Raw genomic sequence first — 25,690 nt, 5'->3', positions numbered from 1 at the left:
GGGCGGGGACTGGAGAAGGAAAATTGGGACACAAAGACAGATATAGAACATTTTCTCCCAAAGATAATAAAGAAAAAGAAAATGAGTAGTAAGAAGTACTGCTGCTACAGCTCTTCAGACCAACCCTGCCCTCAACCCAGAGAAATACCTAATCTTTTAGATTTTTTCTAATGTACATACCGACCTGGTTAATTTTTCAGTAAAAATAAATACTATTCCCCTTGTGCAGCTGCTAAGAATTATAGGCCATGCTAGGCAGTCATTTTTTTCCCCAGTTTAGTTGGCTTCTGTTGTGTGGTACTGCTGTGATGTATTTTCTGTCAGGTGAAATTTATACATCGTCCACTTGACAGGAGCAGTTAGCCACAAGGATTTCCTGAGGAGAAACTTCCTGGAGCAGTGGGCGAGGATTATCATTTTTCTTCTGGTCACGATGGACTTTCCAAGCCCTCCCGGCTTCCACGGGCCCTCACTCATCTGTCAGCTCCTCTGGCCCTGCCCCAGCACAGCAGCGGCCCTTCCCCAACGCATCCTCCACCAAATGGCAAACTAAAAATCCGCGCTTAGTTCAGATCTGCTTTTTAGCAAGGGGGCGAGCTCGCAAGGTTCAAATGCGTTTTAAATGGAAGAATTTAAAGAAAGCATCTATGCTACCTAAAATGCCCGTAGCTTTGCGACTTGGGCTACAGAATGTTGCTGTCTTTGCTGGAAGGTAAAATAAATCAGACAGAGGAAATCTTCGGTTCAAGAACAGGTTGTGTTGCTAGGGAGTCCATGGCCTCCCAGAGAGTTTAATTGAAGATGAAGCCAATACCATTCAAGCTGCTGGGAGAATCTGTTTCTCCTGAACAGAGAATCAGTGTCTGACAAGAAAACCCCATTTGGGGCAGAAAGACATACTTTCTAGCAGTCTCAATTTGTCCAGCATAGAGGCTTCTGCATTGTGTCCTGCCCCTTCACCTTTCCATGTCCCATGAAACAATAAGTGAAAAATAGTAGGTGAAATTCTCTGCCGCAGCTGCTAGGAGCAATTATTCCAGCTCTTTACGGTGCTTTCAGAAGCTGCTCCATTGTCCATCCTTACAGGCTTTTCAGGCCCAAGGACCCTGCATTTCTTTTTTGCTTGAGAGGGGGAAAAAGCAGTCTCCAGAAATGAGAAATGCAGATTTCTGTGTCTGCTCAGAATTCTGGCAAAGTCCCTGTGGAAGTCCTGATTGTCTTGTGCTTTTAGCAGGCTTGGAAAATCTGGCTTGGAGGCATGGCTGCTCGGGAGTGCCCTTTGTTAGTCATGTGTCTTCTGCTGGCGATGGGTTTCTTGCTGTCACTCTGAAAAACTGCAGGTTGTGCCTCCTTAGAGACTTAGGGTTCAGTTTTGAGGCCTCCTATTCTAGACCTCTGAACAGTCTACAAGGTAGGTGTCTGTCCCTCGCAGTTTTAATTAGACTTCTTAAGTTAGGGATGTTGATTCCTTATGTAATCTTTAAGATATAAATACTTCTGAAGGCTTCCACAATACGATCAAGATTGCCTATGTTAGGAGCTGCCTTCTGTCTTCTGCATACAAAAAGGAACCCGTCTCCTCTCTAAGTGGTAATTATATGTGCCTTTAAGCCACACAGAGTATTTCTGGTGCAACTAGTTGGAAAAATGGGATGCAGGTGTCTTAGCTGGGCTTCACAGTATGTGTATCTGTCATGAGATTTTATCTTAGTGCTCTCAGAGGGCTCCACCCCTCAACTGGAATGGAAAAATACTCTTTTTACATAATAACTTATAAGCTAGAGTTGAGATCTTTATCTTTCTTTAATTAGTAGTCCTCTAGAATTTTTCAGTGCTGTTGTACATTCAGCAGAGATTGAATTCTAGTCTTCTGAAAATATTTAGTCTATTTTTTTCCCCATTAACCTTTTAAGTCTTTTTGCTGAAAGTTTCCCACTTTTCAGAAAATCTTCACAAGGACAGAAGAACAGCAAGCAAGAGAAGGGGGGTGGAGAACTGAGTTGTTTCATATTCTTAGCCCCAGTTTATGCATTAAAAATGTTGGAGCAGAGATATATTAAAAAAATAATAATAATTTCTTCCTAGATGTATTCATTTCTGAGCACTGAATGCAAGCTCCAGACTGATTTCTCACATTCTGTCTCCGAAAGCATTTCCTTCTAGTCTGTGCATGGGCCCAGCTTCAACAGAAGACGCAGGGTGCGAGGAATGCCTTTCTCCTGGTGAAGATATTTTCATGACATAAGGCCCTTGTAACTTGGTTACCCTGTTTCATGCAGTTCTTCCTCCTCCTTTTTTGCTGTTATAACACCACATGGGAAGTCAGCTGGTGTCAGAAGTGTATATGCCATAGTAAGAGTAGTATTTTGTAATGTATACATTGTATTTGATAATGTATTTTTCATTTGCTGTTGTGATCTATACGTGGACTAAAATCTGTCCCAAGGGGGTTGCCAGAAATTTAGATTTATTTTCCTTTTCTGTTGATGAAAATTGATAATGCATATCTTCTCTTGTCACCTTCTAGGAGAGAAACCATTCAAATGTGATGAGTGCAACTTCGCTTCCACAACACAATCGCATCTGACACGACATAAGCGTGTCCATACTGGAGAAAAGCCTTACAGATGTCCCTGGTGTGACTACAGGTAATGAGTCATTAACTAAAGCATGATGAGAGAAGGGTTAAGGTGATCAGATGAGGTTCATTTGAAGTCACCAATAAAAATATATTGCCATTAAAACACCATCAGGGCAGCAGTAATTGCATATTAAATTAGGAGCTAAATTTAAAAACTTAGTCTTCAGTATTTAGGTATTACTTTATAAAGAAAAACAAATGATGGGAAACCTTTTAGTGGTAACACTGCATTGCTAATGTTGAGTGTTTGTTTCACAGCTGCTCTGGTGTCTGTTAGAATTCTCCATGGTGAGACCGCTTATCTGCATTGCCTTTTCAAATCAGTTGCTGTTTTGAAATTTTTCTCGGTTGAGTTGCAACCATTTCACCAAGAAAGGAAAAGTCCCCTAAAAGGCTTAGCAACCTAAATACTCATCAGACACTTATTAGAACTGGAAGCAACTGGAGCTAGTTAAAGAGCCGCAGTCTTTTTTTCTGGTTCAGTTTTCCTTCTCCTTGCCAGCCAAGCTGATTGGGTGAGAGTGGCTGTAGGGTGGTTGCATGGCAAAATCTCCCATGTTACACCACGAAAACCCACCCTCTTAGGACAGTAGATTAAGTTCTCAGAAACCACATGAATGGGCAGGTGAAATTACTTGTGGTGCTCACCCCATGTGTCTTTTGTTCATTATAGGCTAGTTAATAATGATCTCATATTGCTTTGTTAGTGATTCTTTAGTTTTCTTATACATACATCCCCTACAGTCTTTAATATCTTGCAGTGAGGTGGGTTGTATATGTGCATTACAAAAGAATCCATAGACGTTATTCATAAGCAATTTACAAGAGTTGCAATTCAAAAACTTTTTTTAAAATTGCTATTTTATTTGATAAATGGTATATGACTATGGAATTAGATGCATGTGCTGTGATGCATGCACATAAGAGGAGAAAGTTAAACATCTGATTATACCACTGTAGAATTTTGTATTTTCTTTTAATGCTGAGCACACAACTGTAATGTTCTTTTAGTATAAGTTTTAATGTAGTTTCCTAAAACAAGATTGTATAACAAAGGCTAGCCACTCTCATAATACCTGGTTTCAAAGTATTTATGAGCCTCTTTAAAGAAAGCTTCTGTACAGAAAGCTTCTGCAGATATCATGCGTTTTCTGTACAAAAATTTTTGTTGGTCTGTGCATATGGAGCAAATGTTCTGTGAACTCTTACTGAGCTCCCATTAAATTACTGCCTAGAACTGTGGAGAAATGAATTTGATAACCTGGAGGGGGTGGCTTCCCTTTCTGTGCTTCTACCTTATGGCATCCTCCCCCCCTTTTTTTTTCCTCTCAAAAATTGAATGTTCCTATTGGCTTTGATACGTCATTTAAGGACAGGTGTTGTTTTATTCATCAAAATGGTTATGTTAAAAGATCTGTGTTGAAGCAAGTGAGAACATATATGTGATAGCGTGACATGCTGTGCAGCAGTGAAGGTAACAGGAGTGCTATGTCTTTGAGCCTGCATGTTTCGGAAGGCTTAATCTTGTGGTCATCCACTTTCATGGTCAGGAGGAATGGTCTTGCTACAGAACTGGGTAGAGAGGTGAGGTGCAGGGGGTTTGAGCATCTGACGTGGAGACACTACAGAGTGGGAGCGCTGTGGGTATGAATCAAAGTTTGCAGTTGTGGGTTTCTTACACTTGCACAATGAGTGGATGTAATTCCCCTCCTTAGTATGACAAAATAACTTTAATGCTCTGTGCAGCGAAAGACAGGAGATACTTTTCTTCAGATGGACAGTTTTCTGTATGGGATAGGAATTTCAAGAAATGACAGGTTTTTACAAGTATTTTATTATATTGGATGTTATTAGAATAGAAGAAAACATAGCTTAGTCATTTTATCAGGATTAACAAGAAATCTCTAAGACCCCCTGCCTGTATATTATTGAAAAATAAATGCTTCATGATAACAGGATGCTAGTTTCCATTCCTCATAGGCCAATTTTGACTCTTTGGAGGCTGATCTCTACAGATACCAGCTGATGCAGCTTTGATTCTGCAGGAAACTCGTTCTGAGCTCAGCTGCAAAACATCTGGCAGGGATGCAGCACTGAGAGCTGTGCTGCTGCTGCTGCAAGCTCACAGAGGCAGCGAGGCACTTCGTGTAGCCGCGGAGGAGCCAGCAGAGGGGCTGCTGTATTTATTAGCCTAGCAGTCCTGCTTGTGCCTGCCAGTTTCCACTGTCCTGGGATATTAGGCAGCCTTGTTGGCAAATATGCTTTATGTGCTCTGCCCAACTCTCTCTTTTTTTTTTTCTCCTTTTTGTTTTAATACATTTTTAAGGAACTCACACCTTGCCTCCTTGTCAGCTCAGCTAGTGCTACCTGTTTTCCTGAAAAGGTATTAGCAACCCTGTAAATCATGTCCTTCACACCAGTTCAGCAGATCGTACTTACTCGTGTGAGTGTCACTTACAGAAAACCTGAAATCAAGATTTTAAATTCTGCTGGCCCGGTGATGATATTCACCCCCGTGCCTGGAGCCTGAGTTCTCACTTTGGTGACTCCAGCTCAGCCGGCGTGCTCCGAGTTCACCCAGGCTGTTTCAGATGATGCTGTTGGGTGTTGCTTGGCAACTGCAGACTCTTTAACGACCTTTGTAGCTTCAGTGAGAGGAATATTCCTCATCTTGTGTGTGGATCTGGAGCAGAGCACTGTTAGTGCTATCACCACACCTCCTTCCACTGATCGGTGGAGTCATCTCTGTATTCTATACTTTGGGACACTCGAATAAACAAGCTCCGAATACAGGATGTTGTAATTATTCCTGTCCAGCTCGGTGGGTTCTTAGAGATGCTTTCAAGCTTTTGAGTTCTTCAGGAAGAAATTGTGAACAGTTACCTTGCAAAACCTCTTGCCTCTTGTCTACTGAGCAAGAGGCTACTTGACCTGAGCTAGAAGTACAGAAAGGCAGGCTATTAAAAGAAGTGAATCTGAATTTAGGAACTGTTAGGAAAATCTGAATCATTTGTGACCATACAGGCACCTATAACTTTTTTTTTCTTAGCTGCAAAAACTAAAGTGAAATAGACTGTAAGATACCAGGGGGAAAAGATCTTGGCTGCATGAAACAGAAAAGGGAATTTGTTCCCTCTAACACTCAGCATGGGAAAGTCTTTTTGTAACTAGGAACAGACATGAATGGATGTGGTTTCCCCAGGTGAATAATAAACTAATCTAGCATTTCCATCGCACAAATTTTATATTCTCAATAGCACACACATTCCCAAAAGGAAATGGGAAATGTTGGTCATTTTTTTTGATTGAATTGCTTTTATAATCTATGTTTATGATTGGAAGTAAATATTCTTGCAAAACTAATATCAGCCACCTCTACTTTTTGTACTTTTTGTAATGCTTGATATTTATTTTTTTCTAGATCTTTAGCACATTGTTAACAAATAAGTGAACTTCTGCTTCACTATGTAGCATGATACAACTTCTAGTAATTATAATTAGAAATTATATTTTCCGTCTAGTTTTTAAAATACAATTCCTTTTGAAGGAAGAAAAATATATATAATAGAAAATTGCTTGTTAAAAGTTTCCGCTATATTTTTCCACATTTGTATTTTAAAATTAAGTTAATTCTATTTAGATTTTTTTAATGATGCACATTTTTGCTTTGCATTTTCATTTTCAAATCAGTGTGTTTCGCCATTCTTATGTTACTGTACTTCATCACACAAAAATATTCGTTTACTCCTAATTAAAGTTCACAGCAATTTTATAATACAGAATCAGCCTCAGACACCAACATTATATATGCAATGCTTATTTTATATTTCCAAGTCATTTACAAAAGATGTGTTATGCAGCTAAACTTTTTAAATTGCACGGTCCTAGAGTAATGCCATCCAAAATACTGTTTGCATTTTGCGATGGGCACAGTAAGAAGCAAAGAGTCACGTAACATCATGAAGCTGAGTAATGCCTGTGAACTTCAACTAATTTCTAAAATGGACTATTCTGTGGCCAGACGTTATAGACCTGCAATACATTTAGGCACCTGAATTTAACCTGATTTTGGAAGTGCTGAACTAATATATATATGCCCAATGATACCAGTGAAAGATGCAGATACACAGCATTTTCAGAAATAGAACGAGTTTTGAGCCTGTGTTTAACATAAGTAATTCCTATGGAATTAGGAATCTCATTTTAGTTGTAGGCTTCAAATTCAAGTATCATTAATACTAACTTTCCATGTGACTATCACAGCTTCTTAGGGAAATAATAATTTATGTTCAGGGTGTGAGTATAGGGGTGTTTTAGTACCAAATGGATTTGGATTACTTTGTTTGGAGGGCTGTGTCAAAAGGCAGAGCCCTGCTTTTCAGTTCAAATTTGTTGGAGTTCAGGGCTCAGGAGGAACGCCGGCTTAGTTTCACGTTACAGAATGAGTATTGCTACAACTTTGACCAAGAGACTGTGGGACAGGTATAATGGTAACAAACTCTGTGCTGTCCCTGTGCTGCAGTTAAAGAAAATGACTCTTGCTTGTCTGGGACTCTGCCGCGTGGTTTAATTTTGCATGGAGTGCCTGTGGTGGCCAGGGGAAGGAAGGAATGGAGGACAGCATCCAGGGGAATGGGGATGTTCCACGGTCAGAGATAAGAAAGGTTTAGAAGCTGTGTAAATCACAAAGCCAGGCCAGCAAAACAGCATGAATTCCATAAATGCACCTTTCCGTGAAGTATATGACTTGTGAAGGATGCCTTACAAGACTGAGAATAAATAGCATACATTTTTAATATAATTATGTAAACTAAAATAAATATTTTACATTTATTATGCATAATAAAATAATTAGACAACATTCTGCGGGGGATTATGGCATCTGAAATTCCAAGTGCAGAAGGATTCATTGCGTATTTTCAGCAGCAGCGGCAGCATGACTTAGGGGGAGCGACTCCACGGGGGCTACTTTTCTTTTTTTGGACAGCATCCCTAGGGAGTTCCTCTTTCCCTCTGACTTATAGTATATGTTCATAGGCTGTAAAGACCAGTTCATAATACACTCTAGGATTTGCACCCCAGTCGGAAGAATGTGCAAAGTAAGTGTTTTCTCGCTGTTTGTTTTAGTGAATTTAATAACCTTTCCTTGTCTCCATATCGTTGCGTCAGCTGTGCGCTGTTCCCTGGTTTTATCAAGGATAACTAGGGACTGCTTTAAGTGCTGAGGTAACGGTATATACTTATTCACAGCGAAACTGAAAGGCCATTAAGGCAACTTCTACATAAAATGATGAAACGGTGTATTTATCATTAAAATGTTAGCATTAATATGCACTTTTTACCAGGGAAGTTTTAGATGCATGTGCAGGAAATAACTAGGTTATACAGCTGTGTGGAGAGTGAGGCTGATGAGGACGCCAAGTGGCAACAACCTATGGAAAAACACTTCTCTGCATATCACAAAGGCAGAATCAGGCAAAAAAAAAAAAGCGTATACTTTGTATGAATAAGAAATTGCCGAGGACAATAATGCATGTATGTCATAGAGCATACTGCGCCTTCAGGAAGCACTTAACTTTCCCTTGTGCTCTGCAGCAGGAGTGGAGGGCATCCAGTGCATTGTGCTAGCAGGCGTATAAACAAATGGAGATGGACGTTGGAGAGAAATTCTGTCAGTGCATGGGCGTAGTTCCCAGATGCAGACTCCTCACAGCATTATACAACCTTTAGTTTTTAATAAACATTCAGATAAAGTATTTGATAATACCTCTATTAATCTCACATAAAATATACTGTAGCATTTAAGGCTATAAAAGAAAAAGAAAATCTGAAAAAAAAATGTAGAGCTGCAAAAACACTTTAACTATTCTAGTGAATACATGGCATACAAACATTGATTGGTATTATTCCGCTTATGATGTTTCTGTTACTTAATAAAACATTTTATATTCATCTTAGCTGGAGCAGATAGTTCACACAGTAATTAAATGCGATAGTGCAAAATCATCCATCATGTTAACCAAGAGACTTGACTTCATCTGTAGTTCCTAAAATTGAGAAACTTGTGGAATTAGAGAGCACACAAATGATGGTATGGCCCTCACTGAGAGATGTGCATGCTGTCTGCACTGGCTGAGAAAGCCTGTCTCTGAAATTTTGGAGAATTGTGTTGGTGGCAGTGTGCAAAAGAACTTACACTGCAACTCTCTTGGCTCTGCCCATCCTCCCTGCCAGATGCCAGTGTCACTGCATGGACCATTTGAGGCAAGGTACGTTTATTAGATTACATGATTGTTTCTTTTAAAAAAAATCTTAATATAAACACACACACAAGGAGTAGGTGTATGTAGAGTGGACATATGTCCACAACAAAATTGTCCATTTAAGTGGCTTTCGCACAGCATCAGCATACACTAGTCACTTTGTGAAGATGATTGCTTTCCATATTTTTAATTTATGGCATAGTAAATACACTGTAATTAGTAGAAGGGTAATACAGCTTTTATATTTATTATAACGAATCATACTTATTCCCTATGATATGAAAATCCATCAATAATGCAATGGTAACTCTCGCTTCTTTTTTTATTGTTGTTGTTCTTTTATTATATTTATTTATTTATTTATTCCCATTTCCCAAAAATATTTATTTATTTCCCTGTGCTCACTATAATTAAGAGGAACTAAAAACTGCCTTATAAATTCAATGAATCTGTGATTTTTGTGCTAACGTTCACCCACAGACTTGGGATTTTCAAGTATCTTTAAACCAGGATGCAAATGCATGTATTGATAATAGTATTCGAGCCTTGTTTTGGATTGAATCCTGTGAAGAGCATTTAAGTGATATATTTGGGACCATGCTAAGTTATTCTGTTGTTTAAAGCACTGAGTTTGATGTTACTGAGGCATACAGACATCTATGTAATGTACGATGTTTGTAGTTTTAACTTTGGTCAACTCTTCTCTGCTGCAGCCTGTCGTGGTCCTAGCTCAGCGCTCTGTCAGTTCACACTCTAAAGCTCTTCAAAGCCATTCCCAGGTTCTTGGTTTCTTTCAGTAGGTAGTGTCTCCCCCTTGCTGTCCAATTTGAGCTTTGTCCCTAAACTCTTGTGACTCAGGAGCTAGGTACAGGGGTGTTCTGGTGCACCCTTTTTTTGCATGGAAGTCCAAAACACTTAACCCAAAGCCTGAAGTAATTGGTGTCTTGGAAATACGAATAAGAGCCCTTCATGCGATGAACAGGTTAACGTAACGAATGTCTTCTGTTACCGCATTTTATCTTCTCTCTGTCCTCACACTTCTTTTTCCCTATCCCATGTAAACATTGCTATTGTATCTCTTCCTCTTTCTTCTTATGGAACATAAATATATTAAAATGTATATACCTATATTTGTATTTAATAAGTAAAAATGTTTATAAATTTGGAACACCTGCATGTATTTCAAACTAAAATAACCATAAATAGGCTGCATTTTGATAGTAAATAGAATTTCAATGCTAACTGCAACAATTGCAACACTAGGGACTGAATGTAGCTATTAGTTTTTTAAAAAAAAAAAAAAAAGAGTTCGTTTCTTTTGCCATTCTTTAATCCCCGATCCAGTCATTACAAAAGGGTCAAAGCAACCTTTCGGGGTGGTCAGTCTATAAGGAATTGTTATTGCTCACTACCTGAGTGGTAGTTAGCAATCTTTGAAAAATATTTTGGTGGTTTTACAGGCCTTAGAGGTGAAATTAATACACAAGTCTGCTGTGTTACATATGATTTATTCTCCGGGCTGTATGGCCATTACCATGTTAAAAAGTTTTTGTAGTAACTCTGTCTTTATAAAAACCTTCCCTCTTCCTCCTTCATTCCTTCATATGTCACATACAAAATAAGTTTAAATGTTAGGAACTACTAGAAAACAAATTCTTTTCAGAAACAGTTCCAAAAAGGGGAATAGCCTAGAACAGGGTCAGGGGAGGGAAAGATATTTGCACTCTAAATGCTGATGAAAATAAGAGAAAGAAAATAATTGCTGGAAGAAAGGAAGGAAGGAAATAAGAGTGATACTATATATGTATCTTTTTGCTGCTTAGGTACTTCTAGTGAATTGGAATTTGTGAGCAATTTTCAAATAAGTATGACTTTATTAGGAAGCCCTGATTTATTGAAGATAAATGAAGGAGCTCGCTGGTTCCAGCAGTTGCCCTTGTTTCTGTGACAGCCTGATTTCCTCCAGATCAGTGTGCCGGGGTCCTGGGAACACAGGTAACACAGGTAACCCTGAATTTCCAGACCCCCTCACTGCTTCAAAAGTGGAAGCTGTGGGCCAGATATGCCAGGCCTGAGCCTTTGCTGAGTGGTGTTTTCCCTGGGCCACAACAAAGCTGATCAGGATTGAGGTGCCTGGGGTCTGGTGCTCCTGGCCAGCCTCTGGGTGGTGAGCCCCAAAGGACCAAAAGCCCATACAAAGAGCAGGCTGGAGAGGAGCTTTTTGTCCAACTGACTTATTAAGTCACTCCTTACAACAGTTTTATCCCTGATTGGCATGGTCTTTGTGGTTTGCTGGGCCTCTCTAGGTCTGAATAGCAGGCATAGGTACTGTTGAGACCTCTTAAGGACTTTATACAAGTCAGCATTTACAGCCCCCAGTTTTGCTATTGGAAGTGAGGAGTGCTGGTCTGGTGTTACCATAGTTCTTTTTTTTGGAAAAACACTTAAATCCCTAATATATTTTTCCTTTCTGTCTATAAAAAAGTAAAAAGTGGTGTAAAGCATTCATAGGATCTGTTTTTTATTAGGTTTATTATTTAGGTTTACTTGTTCATTTTTTATCTTCAGTCTCTCACATAATATTACATTTGGCTGAATTGTGTTTTGTTTTTGTTTGTTTGTTTTAATTATTTTTATTTTTATTTTTTTTAATAATGGAAAAATAATCAAGGGAAAACAAAAGACATTATCCAAAATGTATATGAAAAAGGCTGTCCTGTATTCTCGGATGCTGTGGGCCAAAGTTATTGTTTTTCATTTTGCCTCCTTGGGGAAGAGGTGCAGTTTGTATGGCACTCCTTCTCTTTCCCACACAGGTCCCAAGCACTGGGGCCCAGTGTGTTGGGAGAAACAAGCTGGTGCAACGCTGCTCTCCCATCTCCCACCCACATAGGCAAGGGATCAGACAGGAGATTTTCCTTAGTACTTCTCCACCTCCTTCTGTAAATGAACTGAAACAGGGAGGGAGTGGGATCTGAAAGGGGCAGGAAATTATCTGCTGCTGTTCATAGCCCAAGAGCAAATTGATGCTTCTTCCTGAAGTAGAGAGGAGGTCGGAAAATGACTTTAGACTCTCGTGTACTGCCAGGGTCCCCCTGGTGCTCCAAGGGCCGGTATCACAGTTGCAGGCTGCTCCGTGCCTCAGGCCAGCTGCCTGCCAGGCCAAGTCTGGTTTGCTTTTATTTCCACTGAGGCAAGCTGCCCAGCTCACCATGATTCCTAGGATGTAGCTCCATACACATACTTGTTTATTTTTAAATAGTGCTTTAAAGTAGCTCTTCTTCTGATGCTCTTCACCGTTGCTATCTACTTATATTTCTAGTGTTTTTGTCATAACCCCTCCCCACACACACAACTAGAAACTCTTCAGTCCACAAGACTCTAAATCTCTTTGGGTTATAATTCCACAAATAGATCAAGTGGTTCTACTGACATCATAAACCACCTGAACATCCTCCTCCTAGTTTATTGTGGTACTACAAGTACCACCTAAAATACCCTATTTATAGCTTTGTGTTTATCACTTCAGTACACTCTCCTGCAGTCCTGATTCGAGCTAATTATGGATTCTCACTAACAACTCTGTACTCGAGGAACATCGTTTATTCAGCTAGAAATCCAGTGTGGAACATCTTCCCATCCTAAGCTTCTCTAAACACTTCTGTTTGAAATTTTGCATGTGTCGTCTACCGGGCAAGCAATACTTTTGAATCATTTCAGAGTTGTAGAAGTTACTGGGAAAGTATCAAAAGGAATTATTCAGTTCTAATGGTTTTTCACTAGAAAAATGCGCTATTTTGTAAATCTTTTTATTAACAAGCTCTTGGTAAGATACAGAGAACCATTTCCATTAGCAAGTTTTTGAGATATCTGCTGTGGGTATTTTAAAATACAAGCCATTAGTAATTCATTTTCTTTTCAGGAATGAGAACGTGCATCTTGAGTTCAAAAAGGCAATTCTTATAAATCAATTAAAGAGGATTGATTTTTAGCCTGGTGTCCCTAACTTATTCTGAGGCTTGCACCTAACCATCCATCCATCCATCCATCCATCCATCCATCCATCTTCTGTCAATTTCTTTAATAACTTCTAAAGCTGTTGGCCAGTTTCAGTCAAAATTGACACGCCGTAGTAGTTGCTGAGATTATTTAAGTTCATACATCTTTCTTGAAAGAGGTGAATGAGGAGAGGAGAGAGCCAATGAGGAACAGGCAGGCACCAAATTCATCTTTCACGCATTCTTCTGCCTTACAGCCGGACAGTGGATTTTTCCAGCCTTGCCACCCAGCCCAGCCGTTTCCCTTGCCTGATGGGAGTATCTTGGAGGTTGTGTTGGGGGCCTGCTGTTACTGCATTGGGAGATTCAGTTAACAGAGCAAGCATCCATAGGAAACCGTGCTTACGTAGTTACAGTGCTCATGTGTCAGTGGTTTTGGACCCCAAATTAACTGTCTGGTGCAGGTTGTCAGGACAAGTCATTTTAAAGGGGTGTTAAAACTTAACAGCTATTTTTAAGGATAAAGAGAACACACACAGATACCTGTGTGGGTTTTTTTTAGAAAAGAGATTAGTTAGAAAAGATTTATTCCCCTAAGATGGAGAGCACCGACATTTCTAATTCAGTCAGTGAGCAGGAAGAAGCTCTCAGTTATGGACAGATTATTCCACAAGTGCTTTCTTTGGCTTTTCTTCCATACAGTTTTTTAGGACATTTACTGATGAATTGTGACATACCATGCATGAAGAGAAGAAGCAAAGTTTGAACAAATACTGAGCTTTTTTTACATGGTTTTGGTGATAATGAGCATCCACAAATTCTCATCTCTCACAGGGTCCAGTGGCTCTGTACCTATTTGGAATTCAGCCTTTTCCTTTAGGTGACTAAATGTGACTTTCATCACATTTTAATTTGAATTTTAATTATCCAGCCTTTAAGATTTTGATCAGCACTAATAAATTATAGCACAGTCATCTTATACGGTATTTAGCTGATTGATTTTTGCATGCTAAAATCTAGTCATTTTGAGAAGCAATAAAAATACTTTCAGGCAGAAGAAAGGTATCAAAGATAAAGGAATCTGTACCTGATTTGTTCAAATCTATTTCAGACTAGGGAAGGAAGACCTAAATCCAAGCTAGGATTTAGGGCAAGCAGGTGGCTACTATCCATTCTGTTGGATAAAACGCTGTGGCATCAAGTCAGGCAATCAGCCCTCAGGTGTGGGCTGATGAATGCAGCTTGGGAACTGCTCTGGATTGCCTGGTGGTGGTGCAAGAGATGAGGTGCTTACAGTATTGGGTGACAGTAGCTCTATTAGTGCTTAAGGTATATTTTGAGAAGTAAATATAGTATTTGTTTTTCCTAGCTGAGTTCTCGTCCAACCCCCTCTGTTCTTGACTTGCAGTTTTATATTTGGATCTTTTTTCTCTCAGACCATGTTATGACATAATACTATGAGAATCTTCATGTTCTTTTCCTGCTCGCAAGTGCTCATTTTTAGCTTCAGTTCACCAGTAGCATGGCAGGTGCCCTGTAACGAAAGGATGATAGCTAAGCCTCCCTCCATCTAAGCACCTCTGCTCCAAAGCCTAGTTGGGAGTCAGCTCTCCCTGAAAGAAGGGCTGGATGGTGTCTTCTGTCATGGGGTTGATGGTATAAACAAAAGTTAAGACAGAGAATGAAGTCATGGCCCCTCTAATGTTAATCACATCACCTCCATGTCCTCCATGAAGCCACAATTCTCCACCCCTCATGAAGTACAAGAAAGAGATGGAAAGCCAGAGAATTGGTAACGCCTGTCACAAGACTTTGTATCCCAAAACTTAAAAAAGTTAAACTAGGCAAGCAGATTGTGGGATCAAGAGCCCAGTTACTTCTGTTTCCACTAAATCTTACAGATGGGATCCCGATCCCCGAAATCATGCCAAAAAAATGTAAATCCCAGAGCAGCTACTCCTTCAGGAATTTCTGTTTCTGTATTCCCTCACTACTGAGTTCACAAGTTCTTGCACAGGTAAGTGAAATCCCTGAGGTGTGCTCAGAAGTGTTGGGCCTGAGGAGATGGGTATATCTGCCACAAGATTTTTGGTACACCTCTTAGGGGAACAGGCCTATTCTTGTATTCTTGGTTATATGCTAAAGGTCTGAAAATGAGACAAGCCAGGATTCATTTAATTAATAACAACAGTGCCATCCAAAGCCTGATTCTTGTTACTGTTTAGTATTCTGAGCTGAGATGGCACAGAACAAGGGTTTGGAAAGCTGTTGTTTGGATTTTGCAGGAAATTTATACGGGAACCACAAACGAGAGCAGAAGAACAATGGTGAAAACAGGGATTAGAAGTGCTTCTGGCTCCTAGCGGTTCCTCACTATCCATTGGCAGAGTTTCAGGAAGAAAGAGTATATTTCGTGCCAGCTAATGCACTTTCCTGGGACACAGGAGAATTGGATTCAGCCCTCCTGAAGATAAGGACAGCCCTAAACTCAGGATTTCTATGTCCCATAATAGTGCCTTTATTTCTAGAAAGCTAGGGACTCCAGTGCTTCCTTTTCCTGAGCAGATAGGAGCTCCTAAGGTTTCATATGGGTTACTTAACACTTCAGAAAAAGTAGGCACCTAATTTAAGCAAGTCTTGTGACATACATCAGGTCTTTCTTATCTCCACTAATCGTATTGGGAATTTAAGTGCTTATGATAGACAGATAGGGTTGCCTTCTAGTACTGCCTTGCCCAACAGCATACTTGAATCAAACGGAAGCTTGTTTCTACCCCATATTCCAGATGTGCTGTTTCTTTTCTTTTTTTTTTTTTTTTTTTTTTCCTCCTATTTTCTGATTGTCTTATCCTTTTCAGTGCTTAGGTTGTAATTTTTCTGAGGCCAAGACTGATTTCTCTGTTGTTCCTCCATACAGTGAGTGGCATAACTTCATTCTGTAATGGTATCCTCTCAAGTCAATGTGCTGTGCAGTGGGAACATACCAGCTTTCTTGGAGCCAGTTTTCGCATCATAAATAGAGGATTGCATTTCACCACAGGAGTATAGGAAAGCCTGTACCCTTATGGTGAAACCCTACTGTTGCCAAGACTGTGATAGTCTTTAATGGCTAAAACCTCAAAGAAGCTTGAACAGCTGGGAGCCTGCATTCAGTTGAAGTGCAATTTCAGTGCCTAATTCCCATAGTCTCCTTAGAAAATCTCATCTCTCATTTCTAGGACTAGTAACCCAATACCTTTCATGAGAACTAAATGTATATAAATAGATTTTTCAAATACTTTAGCATGAGCAGTCTTAAGCACAAGCACTGTCAGGATCAGGCTTGGCTGTTTTAGTTGGGTGTTGTTTTTAAACCTGACCTTCAAATACATGTCTCTCTAAATTCATTTCTGACTGTGCTTTTTTGTTTTATTTTGTTTTGTCTTCTTTGAGATCATGTCAATGTTATACAGCTGGAGAAAGGGTAGCACTGAAACCAGTGGATCTTGGAATGTGAGTGAAGCTATTTAGGCTATTTTCTTTAAAGCACAGCTTTCTGATCTTTAACCATCCAGTATTTAGAAATAAAGGATATCAGGATATTATGAACTCTATTATTCTCTCACTATTCACTTTGTGTTAGTAAGCTGCTGTTCTGTAAACTCACGGAAATAGCCTTGATATATACAGACCGTTTCTATCCCAGCAGCAAAACAACAACAAAAAGGAAAAAAAAAACCTGTATCTATCTGATAACAACAAAAAAAGTAACAATTATCCATGTAGTTTTCTACATAAATTTCTTCTATTTACTTAACTTATGCTTACTTTTTGGAAATACTTAGATTATTTATAGTAGTTACACAGTAAACTCCTGTGGCCTCTAAAGAGGTATGTGGATTAATGACTTCTCAAAGAATTGTTTTACAAGAGTACTGTGGTATTTTTAGAATGAGTGTTTAGTTATAGTCGCTGAAGGCATGCTATTCACATAGGCATCTTTTGTACAGAACCTATGTATTTTTTACTATCTGTGCATTCTGACTTGATTCAGGAATGTACCTCTGCGCATGTAGATGGCATTAAGCCTATGAATAGGTCCAGTTGTTCTAAAGTTAGCTCTGCTCCTTAGGAGACCATACTGAATTAGCCCTTTAAGGACTGTGTGACTATCATGCAAAATAGATTTAAAGGATTATTTTTTGGTTTTATATAAAAGGTGAGGAGTGTTGGGTTCTTCTCCTTTTTTTTTTTTTTTGGTTTTATTTTGTTTAAGAGTGGAATATATGTTTTCTTTAGCTGTAAAAGCACAATCAAGGCAACATGATAAGTGAGTCAGTGTTGTAAAAGTAAAACTAATTTTGCCTTCACTCACATGAGCTATAGAAGGAGGAAGCTTTATTGTCCCTGGGAAGGTGATAAGGCAGAGTAATTGTATATTATACTGTCCTGGAACATCTGCCTGAAGACTGTTGGAGCAATTCATCTATCATGGACGATACAGCATGTTTTGTCTTTCTGCTTTAACCCATCCCCACTGCTGGCCTGCACGAAGGTTTTGATAGGGACTGTGCCTGGGCTGGGGCTCACATTAATCAGTCCCCTTGTTCAACACTCCAGCTGACATAATTACAACCTGCGCACAGCAGTTATTCAAGTCGAGTCCTTGTCACTCGTGGTGCGAAACTACACAGCTCAGATCCCGAAGGAGATTGCCTTATCACACAGAACAAGGGCTCACAGGAGTTGAAGAGAATAGAAATGGGAAAATGTCTTCCGGGAGTACTATATATTCCTTTAAAATAAGACATTTGAGAGACTTACAAGGGACAAAGAGAAGCATTGTGCAAGGTCTGAAATGAACAGGTTATTATTTTTAAAAGGATTACACAGGCCATTTTTGTGAAATGGACATGGATTATTAAATAAATTCAGTGGTCTCTCTCTTATCATTCAGTGACTCTGCCCTATTAGTTTTCTTCAGAAGTGATAAAATAGTTTTTGACTTGTATAAGCTTTAAGTATCTCTCAGTAGAAATCATCAGAACACAACTAATAAAAGTGCACATATTATACCAGTAAAATTGGCACACACATAAGGGAAGATCTGCAAGGATCAGAGTTAAGGGTGAAGGAAGAAGCATGCAAAAGGGCTTTCAAAGATGAGCAAGTTCATTAGTTTCTGCTCTAGTATGATACAGGAATGTGAAAGATGAAGCCAAAGAACAAGTTTCATATTTTACCATCTTTCCCTCTTTTCACGTTAACCCTATGTGGTCAAAAAGGCAAATCCATACCACCATCTATACTAAGTAAAAGAGGGTTATTTTCATGTAATATGACAGGGTTTTTTAACTCTCACTTTTTTTTTCTTTAAGTACAAACCTTTGCACACGTGATCAGAAGGCTTTTCCTTGGTGATTAATTTTTTTTTCTTCTTGGGTTTTTATCAGCTTTTTGAAGCTATACAGTTCAGGCAGTTCCTATGCTTCTCAACCAATAGATCTACAATGTGCCATGATTTCTTATCTAGTTAAAATAGTGTATGTAATGCTTAGACATAATTGTGTATAGCTGAAAGAACCGTAATAATTTCTTTTTTGTTCTGGGTGGTCCAATTTGAATCTAATAGTTTTACAAGACGGCTTATCTGGGATATTCAATAGTCTGAAAAAGTGCCAGAAAAAACAGTTTCAAAAAATCTTACACATTTTACTCTGTTTATGTGCACTAAGAATGGTAGGTAAATTAAATACATAGTTTAGTGCCTTAAATCAACTGTATTCCATTTTAGTATCTCGTGGTGAAGCACACAGTAGATCGTACTTGACGTGTATGTCTACTTTGAAAGCCTAACTACATGAAAACTACAATTTCTTACTGAGCAGCACAGTGTCCATAGGCAAATGTACTCTCACGGGAACACAAAATAAATTTTGCTGCCCCCTACTCTCAAAACAGGGTTTCCTTGGGTGAATGATGACTGTGAAGTAAGCTCAAAGTACAGAGCCAAATGGTGCATTTACTTATTTTTGTGCAGACAATAGCATTATGAGGACATAATGTGAAGAGAATGATGTTTCTCCAATATATACTTTCAAGGCAGATCTTAGATCGGCTAATCAATCATACCTCCAGCTAAAGAATCAGATTTGACTTTCAGAACCGAAGATGGTTTTGCAGTATTGACAGCCAGGAAGGATATATTTTAATTTGCAGACTGAACAAATTTCAATGACATCATGGAAACACAATAAATGTCTGACCTCACAATGACATTTCTCAGACTTAAACTGTACTTCTTGTAGACTTTGAGCCCGGAGAAAGCCTTAAGCTCATCCAGTCTGACCTTCTACATAAAACAAACTTCATAGGTGGTTTTTTATTATTATTTTTTTTTTCCTACAGCTTGCTCTTGTGTTTTACTGAATTTTGTCTTTTAGAAAGACGTTCAGGTTTTATTTGAAAACACCAAAAGTTGGAGAAGCCATTCCCCTTGCATGAAAGGTTAATTGCTGCAATTGCTGAAGAAATCATGCCTTATTTCTCATTTGATTTTAACTACAACTTGTAGTTGTTGCTTTTGGTTTTGATACAGGTTTTCTCAAATTAAGGTGTTCCTTAATCATGCATTTATTCCTTGTTAAGATATTCAAGTCTCAAACTCAAGCAAAACAGAATTTTTATTTTTTCCCCTTAACTTGTAGTTCTGTTTCTAACCATTGCAGCTGCTTGTGTACTTTCTAAAATGTAGGCAGCAATATGGGAAGTAGATAGCTGGCATTAGTTTCTGCAGTGTCATAAAGAGAACATAGCCTCCTTACATTTTCTTACTACTTACTTGCTTATACATCTAAGGATGGCATGGGACCTTTCTTACAACATCACACTAGAAGTTCACATAAAACTGTTGGCTCTCTAATCCCTAAATCGTTTTCAGTGTCATAGCTTTTCACAGTGTTTTTGCCTTCTGTGAGTTACTTGCATGCTTTGTGCAAAGGTGTGAAACCTGGCACCCGGGTGTATGTGTACATATTTTGATTCAACCGACCTAGCTTCTGAAACCATCTTACTTGCTGTGTATGACTGCAGTATCATTGTTATTAATCATGCTACCAATTACAGTGTCACCTGCAAATTTTATTAGCAGGAATTTTATATATATTCTTTCGGCATGCATAACAAAAGTGAATCTTTCAGACAATTAATGCTTATTCCTGAGATAAATTGAAACATTAGAAATGAGGAGGAAAATGACCATTGCTTTTTGCATGGGGGGGGGGGGGGGGGCTGGGATAGGGCAAGAAGAAGCAATACATTAGCATTAAAAAACTACTTCAAGCAGAGATTGTACAGACCACAGTGCCCTGGATGTGAATCCAGGCTGCAAAGCAACAGGATTTGCCCTCTAGGGAGTTGTGTTGTCACTAAAATGGCTGAAGGAACTGACACAAAGGCCATTTGGAAGAAGTGCCATCTGCATCTGAGATTGACAGGCAGCCTTTAGGGTCTGCTGCTATCATTTCTGACTCTGGCAACATGAGGAGTCCAGTTTTATCTCATTGCAGCCTCTAGACCATTGCAGCACCCTTTCTTAGGCTCCATCTGCACTTTTATATTTGAGAAAATACTTTATGGGTTCCCGAGGATATACAAACAGACCCTACAGAATTGTTCAGCTACTTTATGTGGTCATTAAAGGAAGTACAATAGGGAAAGAATTGATGTTGAAAGGGAAAGTGTGTCTTCAATTAAATTCCTTCCAGCTTTTTAAAAAAATGGATGCTTTCCATGGCCTCATTTCAGCAAGGTATTTGATCATGTTCATAAATTTAAGCTTGTGAGTCATCCTTTTCAAGTCGATGGGGCTGCTTGTGCTTAAGCTGCACAAGTGTGCAAGTGCCTTGCTAAATCAGGGCCTAGGGTACTTAAAGGCCGGTCCCCGTCCTTAGGCCATGGCAGAGAGGCCGTTCCTCAGACCAACTTCTATTTTATGCCACCTGCTCCAGCGTGAACACAAAGGGGGAGGGAGGAAGCCCATGAACAATGGAGTGATTATTCGCCGTTTACGGGGAAATAGATGAACTCCACCTGCTATTTCTGCCACTTAAACCGTGGCTGACACGGGGCGGCAGGGCGCTGCGCACAGCCGACCTTTGCAGCCCTCAAGGGCCGCGGGCTGGCTGAGCCGGTGGGCCAGTGAGCCAGGCCATGGCAGGGTCCCTTCTGCATGCAGAGAGGCTGAATAGGGAGTCCTGTTAAATGTTATGGAGAGATTTCAGTAAAAATTGTGCTTCTTTTCCCCCTCTAGTCAGTAGAAGGAGACCTCATGGCTCTCTCTGAAGAGCTGCTCGAGCAGACCCTCTGAGGCACGGCTCCCTGCCTCTCTGCATCCCTTCCTCCTGCTCCTTTTCGAGTAGTTTGGACATAATTTCTAGCTTTCTGTCTAAATTATTCCCATTTCTCTTTCTGTTAAAAGCAGGGTTAGTGGGAGCATTTAAGGCATGAAGCCATTATTTCCTTCGAATCAGAGCAATTTATATTTTTTTTTCTGCAAAAATAAAGCTTTCTTTATGTTGTGAAGTATGCTGTGAAACAAACTGTTTGGTGGTTGTTGTTTGTTTGTTTGTTGGAGGGGAGAATATTTTGACTGAAAATTTATGAATTGATCTAGTTGCCAGCACTGCTTTTATACTTTGGTTGTTTGCTCACTGTGCAGTGCTGTAACCTGCTCTACAGATCCCTGGGAGGAAAGCTAAGCTCCACTTCTTATTTCCCCTCAGAATCTCCAGTTACCCCAAATTTGCCTTTTAAAGATTGCATTTTGTCTATTGTCTCCAACTCTTTGTAGCTCGTGTACTTCTAACAATTGATTCTTTGAAATTGGGATATTTGCTCATTGTAAATATAATGGTAGATCTGTGTCCAGATTGCATTTTGGACATGCTAGTCTGCCGAATGGAGCTGAAGCACAAGCAGTAATTATCAATCTTCCATCATTTTCAGTGCTGACGCACAAGTTTTTGCTGCTTCCCTACAGGGCTCTGCTACTTTTTAGCAGCCAGCATTGGACATCTGTCACACATACTGTATGTCATAACAAATAGATCATTATAGAAAAAAAATGCAAAGCTATAAATGTAGAAAAGCAGAAAATGTTACGATTATTATCCCTGGGTGTTACTATAATACTGTCAGAATAAATCCCAAATACATTTTTATTATTTTCTTTGTGAAACTGACTGTGTCATAAAATCTCATTAAAACATGTAAATGTAGTGTGCTCTCTTTTATGGGCTACTTCATATTTTCTGAGTGGCAATACATGCAGTACACGGCAGTACATGTAAAACATGGCAACGCATGTGGCCACCAGATTGTTAGGCATGCATTTTTATGACATGGTGGGTATGTAGTTCAGTCAGCTTAGCTCAGTATGGTTGAAAAGCATCAGCTGAGGGCAAAAGTTCACAGCAGAAACACAGAGTGGTATAGGATAGTGGTGTCCCCCAGCAGTTCCTTGGCACTGTCCACCAGAGGTCTTTCTGAACAGCATAAGAGGTGTCTGCCAGCAGTGACACAGGCAGAACCGAGCTTGCCTTAGGTACGTTGTAGCTGACTTGCCGACTTCCATGGAGCTAAATGTGTCTAATTCTGGCAATAATATCGTAAGTCACTTGCTGAGGTTAGTCACAGAGCACCAGCCCATGTATTCATGTCATTCTTCCCTCTGTCATTTAAAAACTAAATAAAAGACAGAATTTTGCTTGTAAAGTAGAAAAAGCAAGGAAGAGGTAACCCAGGTGTATGCTAGTAATAACACTGAGATGTACCGCATTTCTCATATACATATGCACATATAGGTTATGTATGTGTTAATGTATAATAATTACAGTTTTAAAATAATGATGACGATGCTAATGTTAATACAGTTCAGAATGTATTTTTCTCCATGACATATTTTTGCTTTTTACTGTTTCTTGGGCAATACTGTAGCACTGAGCAGGTAAGCCAATACTACAGTTTTTAAGCTCATGTTCTGAACTGAGCATTCATGATGTATGCTGATTGCATATTGTGTTGTAGCTAGTTTGAGTTAGCTGGCAATTAGTTTATTTAAAAACAGAAATGTAGATAAATCTTGATATGCTGGGATTAATTTCTGTTTGGTTTGTTTGTCTAGGTTTCTGTCACTGTGAAGGGTTTGGTTGAATAAACCTGGTCACATAATATGTGTGATTGCAATGTGTGTTTCTTTCCTGTCAAGAAAGTGTTGCCCATTGGGTTGTTTGCCATCACCCTATTCAATGATAGTTTTCGTACAGTTTAATGTGAACGAGAAGTAAAGACAGGCTAGAAGGGTGGTACACATGAATGAATAAACAGGAGCTCTTGGTGCACTGAGGAGTACACAGAAGCTGTCAGAACTCCTGGCTTGGCTGGGGAGTGCTAAGAACGGTGGAAGTCCTGGCATTTGTGTGTGCAGCACTGGTGCAAAATGCAGTCTAGTGTTCAAAGCCATGTTTAAACCTGAAAAGGATTTAGCAAAAATTTGGTGATTTCCCAACATGAGATGAAAGGAACTCAGTCTCTGTGGCTCAACTGAACCTCCAATAGAGGTTTGGATAGCAGAGAACTCTTCAGCTGAGCAGGAAGGGTCAGACATGTAGCAGCATCTGTTAGCTGGATGCCACATTGTAAGAAATGTGACCGTTTGTGAAAGTGAGACTGATTAACTGTAGAGTAATTTGCCTACAGTTACAACAGATTCCCCTTTGCTTGCCCTCAGATTTCAATGTGTCTCAAAATATGATGTTTTAGCACCAAAGAGGCTGAGGGTTTGAAGGAAGAATCACTGGGCAGATTTTTTACAGACTGTGGTATCCATGAGGTCAAGCTAATTGCTCCTTATGACTTTGTGTTTCAAAAAAAAAAAAGTATTTTTTTTTTGTTAGTTTAAATTAAAATTTCAATAACTAAAGACAGTTTTCCAAATTAGCTTGTTATTTTCTGTAAACTAGGCACCTGCAAATTTTTGGTTAATAACTGAGGTAAAGAGTCTTCAATGATACATCCTGTTTTTCTGAGAAGTTTGCTTTCATCATAACTGCTTGGATTTCAAGAATAAAGTATCCATTGAATTTGCTATTTTTCAGTCAAAATGTTGCCATTTCTGTGTGCTTCTCGTAGGTTGCATAGCAGGGTACGAACGGTGCAGAAGACCTTCAGAGTGCTCCCTGTACCAGAGTGAACTTGATTCATACCGACTAGCAGGGAAAAACAGAAATCTTTTCACTCAGTCGGCTGTATCACTGTGTTTGTTTTCATGTTGTAAATAGTGACATCCATGGAGCTGCCACAAGGCCTTTAGGTTATATGCATTTCTCTGCGGAAAGAGGATGTTTGTACCTAGTGTCCTGAAGAAATCTTTTTGTGAAAGGTTTATTTTGTGCTAATATAAGCCCTGCAAGGTGCTAAAATTTTTAAAACTTAGTGGGCTAGATAATTAACATTTTGCCTCATTTGTACCTCTGAAAGCTTCCATTTCCATGTCTTGCAGTAAGCATCTTTCTGAAAATACCAGGCACTGCATAATGGAAGAGTGTCCTAATTTCAGTCTCCTATTAGTAAAACATCTTAATAAAACTAGGTTGTTTCCTGCTACATTTCTTGCAGCTGTTGAATACAGTGCTAATATATTATCATGTACAAAACCCTTAGAAAAAAATAGAAGCATTCATATTCTATATGGGCAGGTTTAGAATTAACAGAACATGTTTTTATGAATTTCTTTCTTATTTTTTTTTTTAAATAAAAGAAAAGATGAGGACAGCAGATACCTCTGGTATCGGGCAGCCACAGCTCTGCAGCTAGCTACAGAACTGGGCTGTTCGCGTGGGCTGCTTAAAGCAGCGCTGGTGGCTGGAGGAGGGTGGCTGGAGAAGGATTGAGCACGACCCCCTCCTTCCAGCCTCAAGACTAGGGCTGAGCCCCTCTGCATGGGCAAGAGATGCCCAAAGCCTGTCCTCTTACTGTTTGTACTGCTCACTGGCAGGGCTGGCCGGCTGGCTTGCAGAGAGAAGGAGGAGGAGATGGGGGAATATGACCACCTCCAGCACCAACTGCAGGACCTGCAGGCTGCCCAGTCCCCACCTTGCATGAACTTGCTGCAAGGCTCCTTGCTCCTCACGTGGCTCCCTGCTGCTGACTTTGAACACCCACCTCTGCCTCCTGCACAGTGCACACCTGTGCTCTGCCATTCTGGAAGCCCTTACCCTAGTGTTGTTTCCAACGGGAAGGACCTAGTTTTTGACCAGTGGCACACCATAACTTGCCAATGCAATTGAGAAAATGGCTGCATAGGGGCAGTTATACTGCTCTGAGGGGTGAGAGGAACAACAGTGTTTTCTTGCTTTGGAAGGAAGGCAGGTCTGAGAACTTTTGCCCTGTGCACTAGCAGCATGTATTTTCCCATTGTCCTGTAGACAAGGCGCTCCATTTCTTGCTTTTTAGCACAATACCCTATTTTTGGTAACAGAACTGATATATAGAGATAGGAGAGAGGCAATGGGAGGACAAAGCAAATAAAGGCAGAAGCTTCTCATGCTGACAAAATGTCTTGGCAGTCTATGCTACCCCTAACCTTCCACTTCCCTCTGTGCTCTCCCACCAAGCAGATTAATGCTGCTAAGAAGCAGATGAGGGCACTGAGGGTTGTGGCATGTAGCACTGGGCTTACTTGTCACTCTGTGGATGGTGCTTGTGCAGACACAATTCCCAGTGGAAAATCTGAATAAACTGTTGTGTTC

At 39.7% G+C, this 25,690-nt stretch overlaps 1 protein-coding gene across 1 annotated transcript in view; it reads left to right on the top strand.

Moving 5' to 3' along the window:
- ZNF407 (zinc finger protein 407) overlaps window positions 1–25,690 on the top strand; it is a gene marked incomplete at its 5' end in the record, with an annotated part of 309,274 nt that overhangs the window by 179,564 nt on the left and 104,020 nt on the right. Inside the window, one exon of the mRNA XM_084283203.1 lies at window positions 2,528–2,648. Within this exon, the coding sequence (XP_084139329.1) occupies window positions 2,528–2,648 (121 nt within the window). The remainder of the gene's footprint in view (window positions 1–2,527; window positions 2,649–25,690) is intronic.

This window comes from Netta rufina (genome assembly GCF_964035555.1).
Source record: "Netta rufina genome assembly, chromosome: 2".
Taxonomy (NCBI): Eukaryota; Metazoa; Chordata; class Aves; order Anseriformes; family Anatidae; genus Netta; species Netta rufina.
This window is presented reverse-complemented; position numbering and strand designations above follow the sequence as displayed.